Source organism: Orbicella franksi, chromosome 7, assembly GCF_964199315.1.
Source record: "Orbicella franksi chromosome 7, jaOrbFran1.1, whole genome shotgun sequence".
Taxonomy (NCBI): Eukaryota; Metazoa; Cnidaria; class Anthozoa; order Scleractinia; family Merulinidae; genus Orbicella; species Orbicella franksi.
Window position 1 is genome coordinate 22644592 of NC_138151.1, and position 14177 is coordinate 22658768.

Consider the following 14177-nt stretch of genomic DNA (forward strand, 5'->3'; position numbering starts at 1 on the left):
AATTTGGTTTACTTTCATCTCATTTTGGCATTTTTGGCGTTTTCGTGTTCCTTAGTGAACGATGTTCCGTTCGCTTCAAAGAATTTAACTTCCCTATCGCTCGACATCTTTCAATCAGTGTTCGGAAAAGTTTGGCAGCCGTGCCCAACCCTCCCCAGATACACCATGAGCAAATGAAGACTCCCACTACTAGACGATTCTAAAAGCTCTGGTAAATTCAAAGAATTAATATTAAGTGTCATTGTCTGAGAAAGTGTTCCAGGGGCCAAAAATTGTGGTCAACCGATTTGGCTGAAACTTGGCACAGAAGTTGGGTGCAATGAGATATTTCAAAAGCCAATTTGGCTCACTTCTCTGACTTTTAGTTTTGGAGTTTCAGGGGGGTCTCATTTTTTGCCCTTTGAGCACCAAAAACCCAGCCTTCCAGGGGACATGTACCTGGTGGTTAGAGTATACGCACTGGATTGGATGAATCAACCTTTTAAATTCCTTTAAGTCTCAAACCGCACAGTGCATGTGATTAGGCAAATGATTAAACTCCTGTTTCATCATATTGGTCCAAGCGCTTCACAACAGATGGCGCCGTCAAATGCGGCTATCAGCCTTTTTCCCTTCCACTTAAATGAAGCGACCTCTTTTTCTTTGTGATGTTTCACTTTGAAGTAATCTCATTGTCAAGTCGTTGTTCTTTGCCGTCAGAGTTCTCCATCACAATTCTTCACGTTCACAGAAAGTTCTGCCACTGCTGGAGTCCCGAGTAACTGATTTAATATCGGTCTTTTTTCTAGATGCTGTGAATTTGTTTTACATTACGCCAACTTTTATGTACATGTGCGGTGCATCCAAAATGTTATTGAAGTTAACCTAAAGACAAGGCAGCATGTCTGTATTGCCTTTTGCTTTGTTTTCTTCTGTTCGTGAACGTCAACACGACCAATATTCCGCCCCAATACGGCTCTCTTACTTGTTAAATAACATATTTGTATGATCCAACAATTATTGCTTAGCTTTAACAGTCATTCAGAGAACCTACAGTAGAATTGCAATTAGTATGTCTTTTAGTACTTGAGTTTTATATTTCTGGCCGCCTTCCTCACAGACTGAGCAAAACAAAGGAAGTTATCTAGTTTTGTTTGCAAACATTGAGAAAGCTGTTTCAAATTTCAAGAGCAGTTCAAACCTATTTTAAAAATTCAAGGACTTTAAAGGTACGTTGGCCGATTCATGGAGGCCGAAATTCAAGGACTTTCAAAGACTGTGTTAGACATGTATAGTAATGTTATTCTACCAATAAATTTTTCTGCCTTCAGCAGAGCATAGACACATGCATCATGAACAAACACAACTTCTGGGCTTTGAAAACATGCTTTTGCTCTATGAATCATTATTACCATCAATCTGGAATAATTTAATAAACAACTGGAAAACCAAAACCCCTTACCTTTAGTCATTGGCTCTGATGAGGTGATGGGTGTACTTGGGTTTTCTACGACTAGAAAAATATTTCGCTTTTAATGTAGAACGACCACAATAGGCCATTTCTGAGTGACCTTGTGCCTCTGTGTCAAAACGAGTCTACGTACACAACCTTTCATATGAAAATGAGTTCCATTTGCAAGAAAAATAACCTACATGGGAAACACATTTTCATATGAATGCTTTTGCACGAACACTCGTTTCTCCTTTTATTATGAGTTATACATGTACCCTCTGTGCAGATCAGCTGATTAAAGCATGCCAAATGATTAAAAATAAAATCGTCTGGTTGGAAACACCATATATGAACCTCGTTTCCACAGTACTTATTTAAAACCATTATAACTCAAAGAATAAAAGCCATGACTGCCTTATGTTATAATATCGGCTATAATGTCTGAAGAGTTGGAAAATAACTTATTAACTATTCAATAACATACAACTCACCAACAAGTAGCTGGACCGTAACAGTAACGTTTCCTACAGAGTTTTTGGCGAAGCAGGTATACCATCCGCTATCATTAAACATAGTCTCGGTAAACTTCAGAGTGTTGTTGGTATTTATCATAGTGCCAGATGATGTGTCATTTCCCTCGTACCAGGTGATATTGGGTGGAGGGTTTCCAAGTACTGGGCAAGAAATTGATGCTGGATCTCCTTCAGACACATCAATAATATGACCTTCCCTGGTAACCGTTGGGGGGTCTTAAGAGACAAAACAAAGAGAAAACATATATTTAAGCCTTTATTCTCAGCAAAATAAAAAATGTTGCCTGAAGTGCAACTTTGATATCACAAACATGCCTGCAATTGGTGCAGAATGTTCTGTTTACTTTCCCGAACTCTGCTGTTGAATCTAATTGGAATATTTTGAATTTCTGAGTTTTGGACTTTTAACCAAATATAGTAACACTACACAATGAGCCAATTATCATTATATTGTTATAAACCAGTCCTAAAACATCCAAAGGCTGCAGCAAGAAGAGTGTGAGCATACCTTTGGATTACCACACCATACAATGTATCTGACCGAATGTAGAGGGAATGCAATCATAATACACTTCAAAATATTACACTTTATTAGCATATGTATAAGAGTGAATTTCTCATGTCATCACAAGGTTCGTTCATAATATCAAGGTTGCACAGTACAGTTGCGAGGTAAACTCGACAGTTGGTCCTGGAGCCAATATGGCAACAAAAGTGTAGTGTATGTCCATATATGGTATTTCCTTCTTTGGAAGTGACCATGTGCTTGAATAGAAGAGACCATCTAAAATGGCGGATTAAAACGTTGTGTTGTCAAATCCAGTCTCTGTTTGTTCCGCAAACACCACATTTTGGCGACGAGGATGGCGGTCACATTAAGTGGATTACCGTGCATATCTCCCTTCGACTGCATTGGGGAACCAGCCACACTGGCTCAACGCTGGGACAAGTGGAAAGCTGAGTTCGAACTATTTGTGGCAGCTTCGGGAGTTGAAGACAAAGTGCAAAAGCGAGCTCTACTTCTACATCTCGCAGGACCTGGAGTCCGTGAAATTTTCAAAACGTATTCAGCTGAAGTGCGAGGAGACAACAAAGAGTTCGATAAAGCGATGAAGTGTCTCTCGGACCATTTCAAAGTGAAGAAGAACGTACCTCTAGCGAGACAAAAACAGCTTGCCAGCCAGCCGAATCCGGGCGAAAAGATCAACAACTTCGTTACGCGTTTGAAAAGTTTAGCGGAACACTGTGACTATGGTGAAGAAGAAGATAACCAGGTGAGAGATATTGTGATTTCGCATATCACGAATAAGGAACTGAAGGGCAAATTCTACCGCGAAGAAAACCTTAGTCTGACCAGACTTCTGGAAATCGTGAGCACCTATCACCATAAGGATGCCTTGGTTCTCGTAAGCGAAGAAACTGTGAATCGTACCTGGGAAGACCGAAGTAAGGGCGATAAAGGAGCGAAGAGCAAGCAGCCATGGCAAGGCAAATGTTGGAGATGCGATAAGACAGGTCACATGACGAAAGATTGTAAAGTTTCTCGTAACCATACTTGCAGCAAATGTGGAAAACGTGGGCACATGGAGGTCTGTTGTCACACGAAACAGGATAAACATGGCAAAGGAAGAGGCAAATCTGGAAGAAAACGAGAAGGCGTACGAACCATAGGCGACCAGCCTGACCAAGATGACGTGGAAGGAAGCGAAGTCAGTAAAGATGATGGATTCTATGTCTTTAGCACCTCAGATGGTGAGTCAAACACTTTACCTCTTATGATTGAAAGTGAACCTGTCAATGTCATCATAGACTCAGGTGCTACCTGCAACTTAATGTCTGAGCAAGTGTTTGATAAAGTGTCCAATGGAAAGCTAGAGTTGTTAGAGACTGACAGGAAAGTTTATGCTTATGCATCTCAGCAGCCGTTAAAGCTTAGAGGAAAATGCATGTTGAACATTAGTGTACCTAATACACAAACGTCGTTGAAAGCTGAGTTCTTCGTAATGCCAGGCTCCGCAGACACATTGCTGGGCAGGAGCTCTTCTGAAGAATTAGGTGTCTTGAAAGTGGGTGTTTCTGTGAACGCTTGTCAACTCAAAGATGTTACTGATAAGAAGGCTGCCCTTAAGGCAAAGTACCCTCAAGTGTTTACTGGTCTTGGAAAATTGAGAAATTTCCAATTAAAACTGCATGTAGATGAAAGTGTCACCCCAGTTGCTCAAGCTATGCGAAGAATTCCGTTCAGCAGGAAACAAAAGGTTGTTGACAAACTAGAGGAGCTTGAGAAGCTTGATGTGATAGAGAAAGTGAACGGTCCAACAAGTTGGATTAACCCCCTTGTTAGTGTCGAAAAGCCAAATGGTGATGTTCGCATATGTTTAGATATGAGACAAGCCAATCGAGCGATATTAAGAGAAAAACACCCTGTGCCTACCATTGAAGAGACACTGCAAGAAATTTCAGGGGCAAAAGTGTTCTCCAAGTTAGATTTGAACATGGCATTTCACCAAGTAGAACTTGCTCCAGAGTCAAGAGACATTACCACTTTTGCAGGACCTAATGGTCTTTACCGCTACAAACGTCTGATATTTGGTGTTAATATGGCCACTGAGAAGTTCCAACACATCATCTGGCAGATACTCAAAGATTGCCCTGGCGCTCACAATATTCATGATGATATCCGTGTAGTTGGCGCTTCTGAAGAAGAACATGACGGAAGGTTGAATCAAGTCATGAAGAAATTAGAAGAGAGTGGCTTAACACTGAATTATGAAAAGTGCCAGATCGGCGTGAATAGCATGGAGTACCTTGGTAACGTGTTAACTGACGAGGGATTACAAGTATCTGGTGACAAAGTTGAAGCCATTGTGCAAGCACCAAGACCAAAGGACCAGTCAGAGCTGCGAAGCTTCCTTGGTTTGGCACAATATTGTTCAAGGTTCATTCCAAGCTTCGCGATCATTGCCAGCCCACTGTGGGATCTAACCAAATCACATGCCAAATGGAAATGGGGCACTGCTGAAGAGAAGGCTTTCCAAGCAGTCAAAATGCAGCTGACGCAGGCACCAGTCATGGCATTCTTCAAACAAGGAGCGGAGACCCGTGTCACCACAGACGCCTCACCAGTAGGTATCGGAGCTGTCTTGGAACAAAAGCAAGCTGATGGCCTGTACAGACCTGTACACTATGTTAGCCGAAAACTAACTCCACCCGAGAGCAGATATTCTCAGTTTGACAGGGAGGCACTGGCGGTGAAGTGGGGCTGTGAGAAGTTCTTCCTGTACATCCATGGAAATGAGTTCGAAATTTGCACTGACCATAAGCCGCTGGTCACTGTGTTTGGTCCACATTCAAAACCACCTTCAGCCAGAATTGAAAGATGGTTGTTATACATGCAGCAGTTCAAGTTTAGCATCAGACACATCCCTGGCAGAGAAAAGGCCGCTGACGCATTGAGCAGATTGCCAGTAGATAGTACTCCTGATGCAGCCATCAAGCAGACAGAAGAATATGCACGCAGCATAGTTGCTGATGCCATACCTGCAGCATTAACACCCCGCCAAGTTGAGAGAGAATCAGAGCGAGACCCTACCCTGCAACTGGTTCGCCATGCCATAACTTCTGGTGATTGGTCGAAACTCCAAGGAACAACCTACAAAGCTGTTAGAAATGAACTCTGGATAATGGGACAGCTGGTTATGAGAGGAAACAAAGTTGTCATTCCAGAAAAGTTGTGGAACCAGACCATTCAACTGGCTCATGAGGGTCACCAAGGGATGGTGCGAACGAAATCTCGATTAAGAGAGAAAGTATGGTGGCCAGACCTTGACAAACAAGTTGAAAAGTTAATCCGAGCTTGCTACCCATGCCAGCTGGTTGGACCCAGACCAAAGCCAGAACCAATAAGGTCAACACCACTGCCTCAAGGCCCATGGAGTGAAATTGCTGTGGACTTACTAGAGATTCCAAAGAAGGGACACTTGCTCGTTGTAGTTGACTATTATTCTAAGTGGCCAGAAATAGCTTTTCTGACCAAGACAGATGCAGGAAATGTGATCAAATGCATGGAGAGCATGTTTCGCACTCATGGTTTGCCTGAAACCCTCAGAAGTGATAATGGTCCACCGTTTGCTTCACGAGAATTTGAAGGATTCCTCGAGTACTTATCGATTGATCACAAGAAGGGCATCCCGTATTGGCCTCAAAGTGATGGCGAAGTAGAGAGGCTCAACAAAACCCTCCTGAAGGCAATCCGAATAGCACAACTACAAGGCAAAGATTGGAAGAGAGAAGTACAAGACTTTCTTTTCCAGTATCGCAGCACTCCCCATACAGTCACTTCACTATCTCCAGCTGAGCTCCTTGTGGGCAGAAAGTTAAGAGATAAGTTGCCACAGGTTAAACCTTCTCGTGATCAGGCTACTGAAGCAGAGTGGCAAATTCTTCTCAGAGAAAGGTATGCTCGCAGGAAGCTAAGAGAGAAAGAGTATGCTGACTCAAAGAGACATGCCACAACAAGTGACATTGCAGAGGGCGACATGATCCTGCTACGTCAGAACCGCGAGAACAAGTTGTCACCAACATTTGAGCTCGAGCCGTATCGAGTAGTAGAGAAGAATGGAAATGCAGTTATCATTGAGAATTCTTCTGGCCAAAGTAAAATGAGGAATACTGGTCACATGAAGAAGTTTGTAGACCCAGGTGCTTCAGGAACTGAGCCCCCGGCTCCGTCAAAAACAACTGACACACCCAAAGAAGGAGCTAGTTTCGAGCAAGATTCGATGGATGGAATTCAGCCGGATTCCCAAAGACAAACTGTACCTTCTGCAGTTCCAGAAAAGCCAGATAGTCGTCCAGTCAGAAAAAGAGAGAGCCCTAAGTGGATGAAGGACTTTATTTGCCAAAAGTGACTGAACTCTAAAGACTGTTTATCGTGTATCAATTGTCGACACTTTATTCATTTGTTTTGAGACATTGAACTGAAAGAGCCAAGATTAGTTCATATGTTTTTTTTATTAGACTTTGTGGAGCTCTTTATTAAGTTAGGGAGGGATGTAGTGTATGTCCATATATGGTATTTCCTTATTTGGAAGTGACCATGTGCTTGAATAGAAGAGACCATCTAAAATGGCGGATTAAAACGTTGTGTTGTCAAATCCAGTCTCTGTTTGTTCCGCAAACACCACAAAAAGCTGTCATATTTTCCAGTTGCAACATTTTGAATGTGTCTGAGCCAAACTTAAACAATCCTCACTTTCCATACAAATTTCTGGCCAGTGACTATCAAATGGTCATACAACTTATAATTATTTCTTCATGTCTTAAATGGCTATTTTCTTCTAAAATGCCTCCATGTATAAGTGATAATTTGGTCATTACGCTAACAATGGAATGCTCTGAAATCTGGTATGCTACATTCGCTTCCTCATATAAGGACCAGAAAAGAGTGTCTGTTCTTTCTCCGCATGTGGAAACACTTATGTCATAGTTCTTCTTTAGACTCAACAGGAACTTATGTTTCAGTTTTCATCTGTGCTCCCTGCAAGTTGCTTGCCAATAGTTTAATACACTTTCTAGGAGGCATGGCATCTCCACGGTTGAAAAATCCCAGATAGTTTGTCAAATGAGCTCTAACTTGGCTGCCATGTAAGCATTCCATGGGTTTGACCAACAAATACCAGTGGTGTGTATAACAGGATAGACAACATTTCCCTTTTAGAGGAATTTTTGACTAAATGGTCAATGCCCATGGCCTGTGGGTTTTCCAGTACTAGCATCACTACTAACAGTGTATACGTATATGCAATGAGGTTGTTTTATCCAAATTACAATGGTAAGTTGTATCTCAACAATATCTTATATTATATTATGGAGGACTAAGACAGTGAACATAAAACTAAAGCAGCTGTTCAGGAAAACAAAAAACAAAAAAAAAACACTATTCCCACCTTGAGACCAATTAATTTATGACATAAAAATAAAACAAAACAAGCAAACAGATATCGCACGCCTTTTGTTTAGTGACAAAGTACATGAGGTGAAAATGTACACATAAAAAAGACTAAAATCTTCTCCTTAAGTTACAAATTATTATAGACCTCTACAAAGTACAAGCTAGTACAAGACAAAGTTTTCAACCACCAGGCCACATTGGGACTGCTTACAGTAATTGAGCAGACTACAAATGCTTTTTGTGGTATAGAAAAGTTACAACAAGAGAAGTGTGTAAATTCGTCCCCAATAAGTCAAACAAGGCAACCAAGGCAACCTGCATGTAGCTCTAAGACCTCCACAGAATTCAGAAACTTTTTATCTTTAACAGTTACATTTCCACACAAGTAAGAAATTACAGCAAAAAGGACACTATAATGATAACAGTAACATCATGTGAACTACGGACAAAAATTATAACAACACGGGGAGTAAAACAAAGAACAGTTTAAGCCGTGTTGTGTTGGTCGTGTTGTTCGGAAGCCTGGTTAACACTACTTAACCAAGTATAAATTTGTCTTGCATACAAATATCATCGAAATAGCAGCGACATGAAAGTGAGTCGCTTAAATCGCTTTATTTCTGCTAAAATTATTCTTATTTTGTATCTTTGTGTCACGGAAAACCGGTGTCGAAAAGCATTCACCAACAATAATTAATTACTCATCAGGGAGTTTAAACTCGAGCGCCGTATTGTCAAACAAACTGAATGTCTTCAAGCGAGCGACGACTCAAAACCAGTCCAGAATCAGGACAGCTCAAACCAAATGGATCAAACATGGACACATGTGCTTATGGATTTCAGGTGTTGCTCTACATCACGATATTGAGCCAAACTCAGGCCCGACCGCAAAGCCGAAGTGTTCTTCTTGCAACAAGACTGTCAGGAAGAATCAGGCGGCCATATTGTGCAAAGGCTGCAAAAGAAACTATCACGGCATGTGTGTGGGGCTACGAAGGGACGACACTAAAAAACTTCACAACTTTCAGGCAGACTGGAAATGTTTGACTTGTTCTCTACCACAGTTTAGCGATTCATTCTTCGATTCGTTTAATTCAAGCGAACTTTCAGATCGTGGGCGTTTAAACGATGCGAATAGTGACTTCTTCGACACTTTGCACAGATATGCAAATAAGAACTTTATTATCGGAAGTTTCAACATAAACGCTCTCGCTGGAAAATTCTGTGAACTTCAGGACTGGATCGAAACGTTCGACATTTTGTGTCTACAAGAAACGAAGATAGATGCATCATTTCCAGATTCTCAGTTCGCGGTCAAAGGATATGAATGTTACCGTAAGGATCGCAAGAAAGGCGGTGGAGGTATTTTATTGTATGTTCGCAAATCCATTCCTTCAAGCCAAGTGAGAATTAGAAGCAAAGCAGTGGAAGCAATACTCGTCGACATTCAACTTGGACAGCGACTTATGTCTTAACTTAATGTTTACAAACCACCGTCAGTAAAAAAAACCAGACGTTTACGAGCGACATGTGCGAAATTTTAGACGCAGCAATTTCAAACCGCGCTAGTGTGTTATGTTTGGGGGATCTCAATTGCGATATTCTAAAACCACAAGACAGCGGGAAACAAGGTCGAGCTTTCTTAGATATCTGTGACATCTACGGCTTGGACGATCTCATAAAGGAGCCAACAAGGATTTCAATTTCTTGAGAGTCTTGCTTGGACATCATAGCAACAAATTCTCCGACATCTGCATTAAAATCAGGAACAATAGAGACAGGCCTGAGTGATCACAAACTGGTCTACACTATTCTTAACAAGAAATTATCCAAACCAGAGACCGTTTTTACGAAAGGCAGGTGTTTTAAAAGCTTCGATGCGAATGCTTTTAATAAGGACCTTGCATGTGTGCTGTTTAATGTGGCGTATGTGTTCGAAGACATCAACGACATCTGTTGGGCTTGGGAAAAGATGTATACCGATGTGCTTGACGATCATGCACCCATCAGAATGAGAAAGCGTAAGGCGGCTTCAGGCCAATCCAAATTTATTACACCGGAGATAAGAAAGGCCATTCGGAAGCGAAACAGTCTAAAACGAAAATTTAACAAAACAAGGAAAACAGACGACTGGGAAGCATACCGAGTGTTAAGAGATCGCGTGGTCTCCATGAGGCAAAAGTCTGTTGTTAAACATTTCGATCATCTGTGCTGCTCACGTGCTGAAAACTACAGGGCTTTTTGGCGGTCACTACGTCCTCTTTTACACACAAAGAAACGTGCGCAAAGCGATTTGATCATTTTAAAAGAAAACAGCAGAACGATTATCGATCAAGCTCAAGTAGCAGAGATTTTTAATGACTTTATCACCGATAGGTTAACAATCGATTCATACACTCCGTTCCAACATCAGTCACATACCTCTCGCTTACCTAAGAACAGCATAGCCAGTAAGAGCTTTACTTTTCGTTTTACAAATCACCACAAAGTAAGGCAAATACTCAACGACATCAAGGCAAACAAAGCCCAGGGATATGACTTAATTCCGCCACGCGCAGTCAAAACAGCGGCACCATCAGTGTCTGAACCGCTAAGTGATCTTATAAATACTATTATTGCAATGGCAGAAGTCCCCGAAGGGTGGAAGTATGGTCAGATTACACCTTTACACAAAAAGGACAGCGTGTTGGACAAAGCAAACTTTAGACCTGTCACCGTGCTGCCCGCATTCGACAAAGTGTTTGAACGCATTGTCCATACTCAGATGAGTAGTTATTTTGATACCATTTTCCGCGATTATACGTTCGTGTATCGGAAATTGCATGGCTGCTCTGCGGCGTTATTAACACTTACCGAAGAGTGGAAAGAAAAACTTGATCAAAGCCACGTTATTGGTGCTGCTACACTGGACCTTAGCAAGGCATTCGACTGTATCCCTCACGATCGTCTGTTGGAAAAGCTTAGATTTTACGGACGGGATGAAAGATCATGGTCCCTCCTTCAGAGCTACCTCTCACATCGCTACCAACGAGTCAAACTGGGAAACAGTTTTTCATCAATGTCCCCGAGTGTAGTGGTGTACCCCAGGGGGCAATATTAGGACCGCTTCTTTTTAATATTTATATGAATGATTTGGCCTATGCTATAAACGAGAGCAGCTTATTGAGCTTTGCAGACGACACCAATTTACATACTTCAAACGAATGTCCCCGCGCAGTAGAAAACATTATTAACCAAGGTCTGTTCAATGCCACCTCTTGGTTTAAACAAAACGGAAAGATCGCCAACCCGACAAAATATAACGCCATGGTGCTAGGAAATGCAAATCAGTGTGGCATCAGCATAGAATGTGCGGGTAAAGAGATTCCAGTATCCAAGGAGATAAAACTACTGGGCATAACTTTAGGCGAAAAACTAAAATTTGATTCACACATTGCGGACATTTGTCGCAAGGTGGGGAGCCAAATAAACGCTCTAAGCAGGTTAAAGAACATTCTACCTTGCAAAACGAAGGAATCCTTGTATCGAGCTTTTATTTTACCATATTTTTCTTATTGTAGTCAGGTTTGGTATCACTGTGGAAGAAGGAATATAGAAAAACTGGAAAGAACAAATGCGAGGGCCTCGAGATTTGTGTACAGCGACAAGATCTCGACGTACGAAGCGCTCTTAGGGCGTATCGGATCAACATCAACCTTAGAAAATCGTCGCACCCAAGACATGTTACTGACTGTGAACAATATTGTTCAAGGCACGGCTCCATCCAGTTTCAAAAATCTTATAACTGAGAAGAGAACAGCGTACAATCTTCGCGGAAATTTTAATCTTTCCATACCTAAAGTGAACACTACCAGATATGGTCTTAAGTCGTGGCGTTATGCTGCAGCAAAGCGTGATATTCGTTCCATGGCAGGCTCAAAAGACTTTTTGAAAAAGATTCGGCAAACTGATTTTCATGTTTAATACACTTTGATTATATTTTATCGCTTTTAGCTCGTTTTTTTTTTTTTTTTTTTTTTTTTTAAGTGATTTTTAAATTAGCTTGATGTAAATACCTTTTTTTTAACGCTTTTATAATGTTGTACATTACTTAATTTAAATCGTGGAGCACCTGGAAACTAGCGAACAGCTAAGTGTGTACTTTTCCACGTTAAATAAAGTATGTCTATGTCTATGTCTAAACAAAAATAGTGAAGTTACACTAGGTACAAATATCTGTGGTCCGTGGTAACATGAATAGGGAAGGAGAAGCATGGATGGCATAATGGTGAGAACACTCGCTCCCACCAGTGAGGGCCCAATTTGATTCTGAACTGGGTTGAGTTTGTTGCTGGGTCATGCCTTACTTAAAGGCTTTTTCTTCAGGTTCTCCAGTTTTTCTGCCTCGTAAAAAACCAAGATTTCCAAATCCCCATGCAATTTGAATAGAGGACCCACAAGAAAACAAGCCGAGGCTAACATGGCTTCCCCTCTGAATATTGTAATGTATTACCAACAATATTTACAAATGTTGTGGACTGATTAGCACTTTGACCCTTTTTTTACAAACGTTTCTTTAAAAACTTTCCAAGTAAAAAGATCTACTTATGTTCTTACAATGCACATCAATGTCCACCACTGTAGAGTCCTCTCCACAAGTGTTGTTTGCGGTGCACCTGTATTCTCCAGCTTGAATTCGGTTGATGTTAGTGATGTTCAATAGGTTTCCCTTGATGTGCTCACCAGACGTGATGTTCGTCCACATAACAGTTGGGTCAGGAATACCTGCAGTCACACTACAGTTCACTTCCACATTTTCACCTTCTTTGACAACTAGTATATTTTCAGCCTGCTCCACAGATGCCGGGACTGAAAAAGACATTCAAATGTACATCAAGTATACATGATCCCTTGCATAACGAGGCATAAACTTAGGTCGATACTTTAACGTAAGAAGGTTGATGACAGACTTTCTTACATGCATGCAATCATAGCTTTTTGACTGCATGGATTACAGGGGGTACATGCCATAAAAAGACATGAACTGAAGACTTAAAACTAGAAATTTTCGTTGCAATTCTTTTAGTTGGAAATGGAGGAGACTACATCATATCATTCAGTCCTATGATCATCACCACATCATTTGTCTGAATATGTCTGAAAAAAACCCGAGGAAAAAAACTGTGATGCATGTGACCAGACTGAGAGAAAACTGGCTGAAAGAAAAGTAAAAACTAAAACTCGTCAACTGAGATGCTACCCATTCAGCTGGAAAAGTGGTGATAAGGGACTATTAGATACCAAATTGGGCAAATTAGAATGGAATGCTCATGACACACCATCAGATAATAATTTTACTATGAGGATAGCTGGTAATTTGCCGGAATGCATGGTTAAGTTATTAACTTAATTTTGAAGACCACGGGGGACGTACATTTATATAACACAAGGTGTAGGCAACTGTATCTCACAACTCTCAATGTTTAAATATCAAGAGTGCGGCCAATTCCTTATATAATAAACATTTTTAGAAAACAGCCATAAGAAAATGCGCATGCTGATTGGTTAAAAATCGTGTTCCTATAAAACAATTAGATTATGAGCTTGAGATTTCTATCGCGTGATAGTTGACGAGGGCGCAGCCCGTGTCAACTATCACGTATAGAAAATCGAGACCTCATAATCTAATTGTTTTAGTATAAATCTACTAGTAGTGCAAAACTTTATCTAAATCACAGACACTTCGAAAACACAAGAAGCGGCCGTCATTTTGTTAACAGGGCACACCGCTACGCTGCTCACTATCTATCACAGAATAGATAGTGAGTAGCATAGCCAATCAGAGAATGGCATTCGTGATAGAACGCTAGTTGATTTATACTAAAACTTGATAGAAACACAGAACTGGCACGAGCTGCTGACGTAATGATGGCGCGACCAATGAAAATTTACATTTTGTTGATCAAAGTTAGCAAGTTGTTTTCCTTATTGTCATCGCGGTGTTTTCTTAAAGAAATAGAAAACATGTTCTCCATGTTACTATCGAGTTCTAGAAACACTCTAGAAAGTTTGGGAGAACTAGAAAAAGCTGGGGAAACACTCACCGGCAGCTCATGTTCCCACAGCATTTCTCGTTCTTGCAAACTTCTACTCGTTTTTCCATTAAACAATTAGATTATGAGCTCGAGATTTCTATTGCGTGATAGTTGACTTGGGCTGCGCCCTCCCCAACTATCACGCATAGAAATTGAGAGCGAATAACCTAATTGGTTTACTATAA

General features: G+C 40.9%; 1 protein-coding gene across 6 annotated transcripts in view; it reads right to left on the reverse strand.

The window, feature by feature from the left end:
- LOC145492265 (hemicentin-2-like) overlaps positions 1–14177 on the reverse strand; it is a 153099-nt gene that overhangs the window by 15053 nt on the left and 123869 nt on the right. For 2 of the 6 annotated variants that reach the window (XM_081471656.1, XM_081471655.1), the window contains exons 8-10: positions 12515–12766; positions 1924–2181; positions 1442–1492 (exon numbers count right to left, since the gene is read on the reverse strand). The exons of 2 other annotated variants lie outside the window; for them this stretch is intronic. In XM_081471656.1, the coding sequence (XP_081327782.1) occupies positions 1442–1492; positions 1924–2181; positions 12515–12766 (561 nt within the window). The remainder of the gene's footprint in view (positions 1–1441; positions 1493–1923; positions 2182–12514; positions 12767–14177) is intronic. 2 more of the 6 variants (XM_081471657.1, XM_081471658.1) reach the window with 2 other exon arrangements.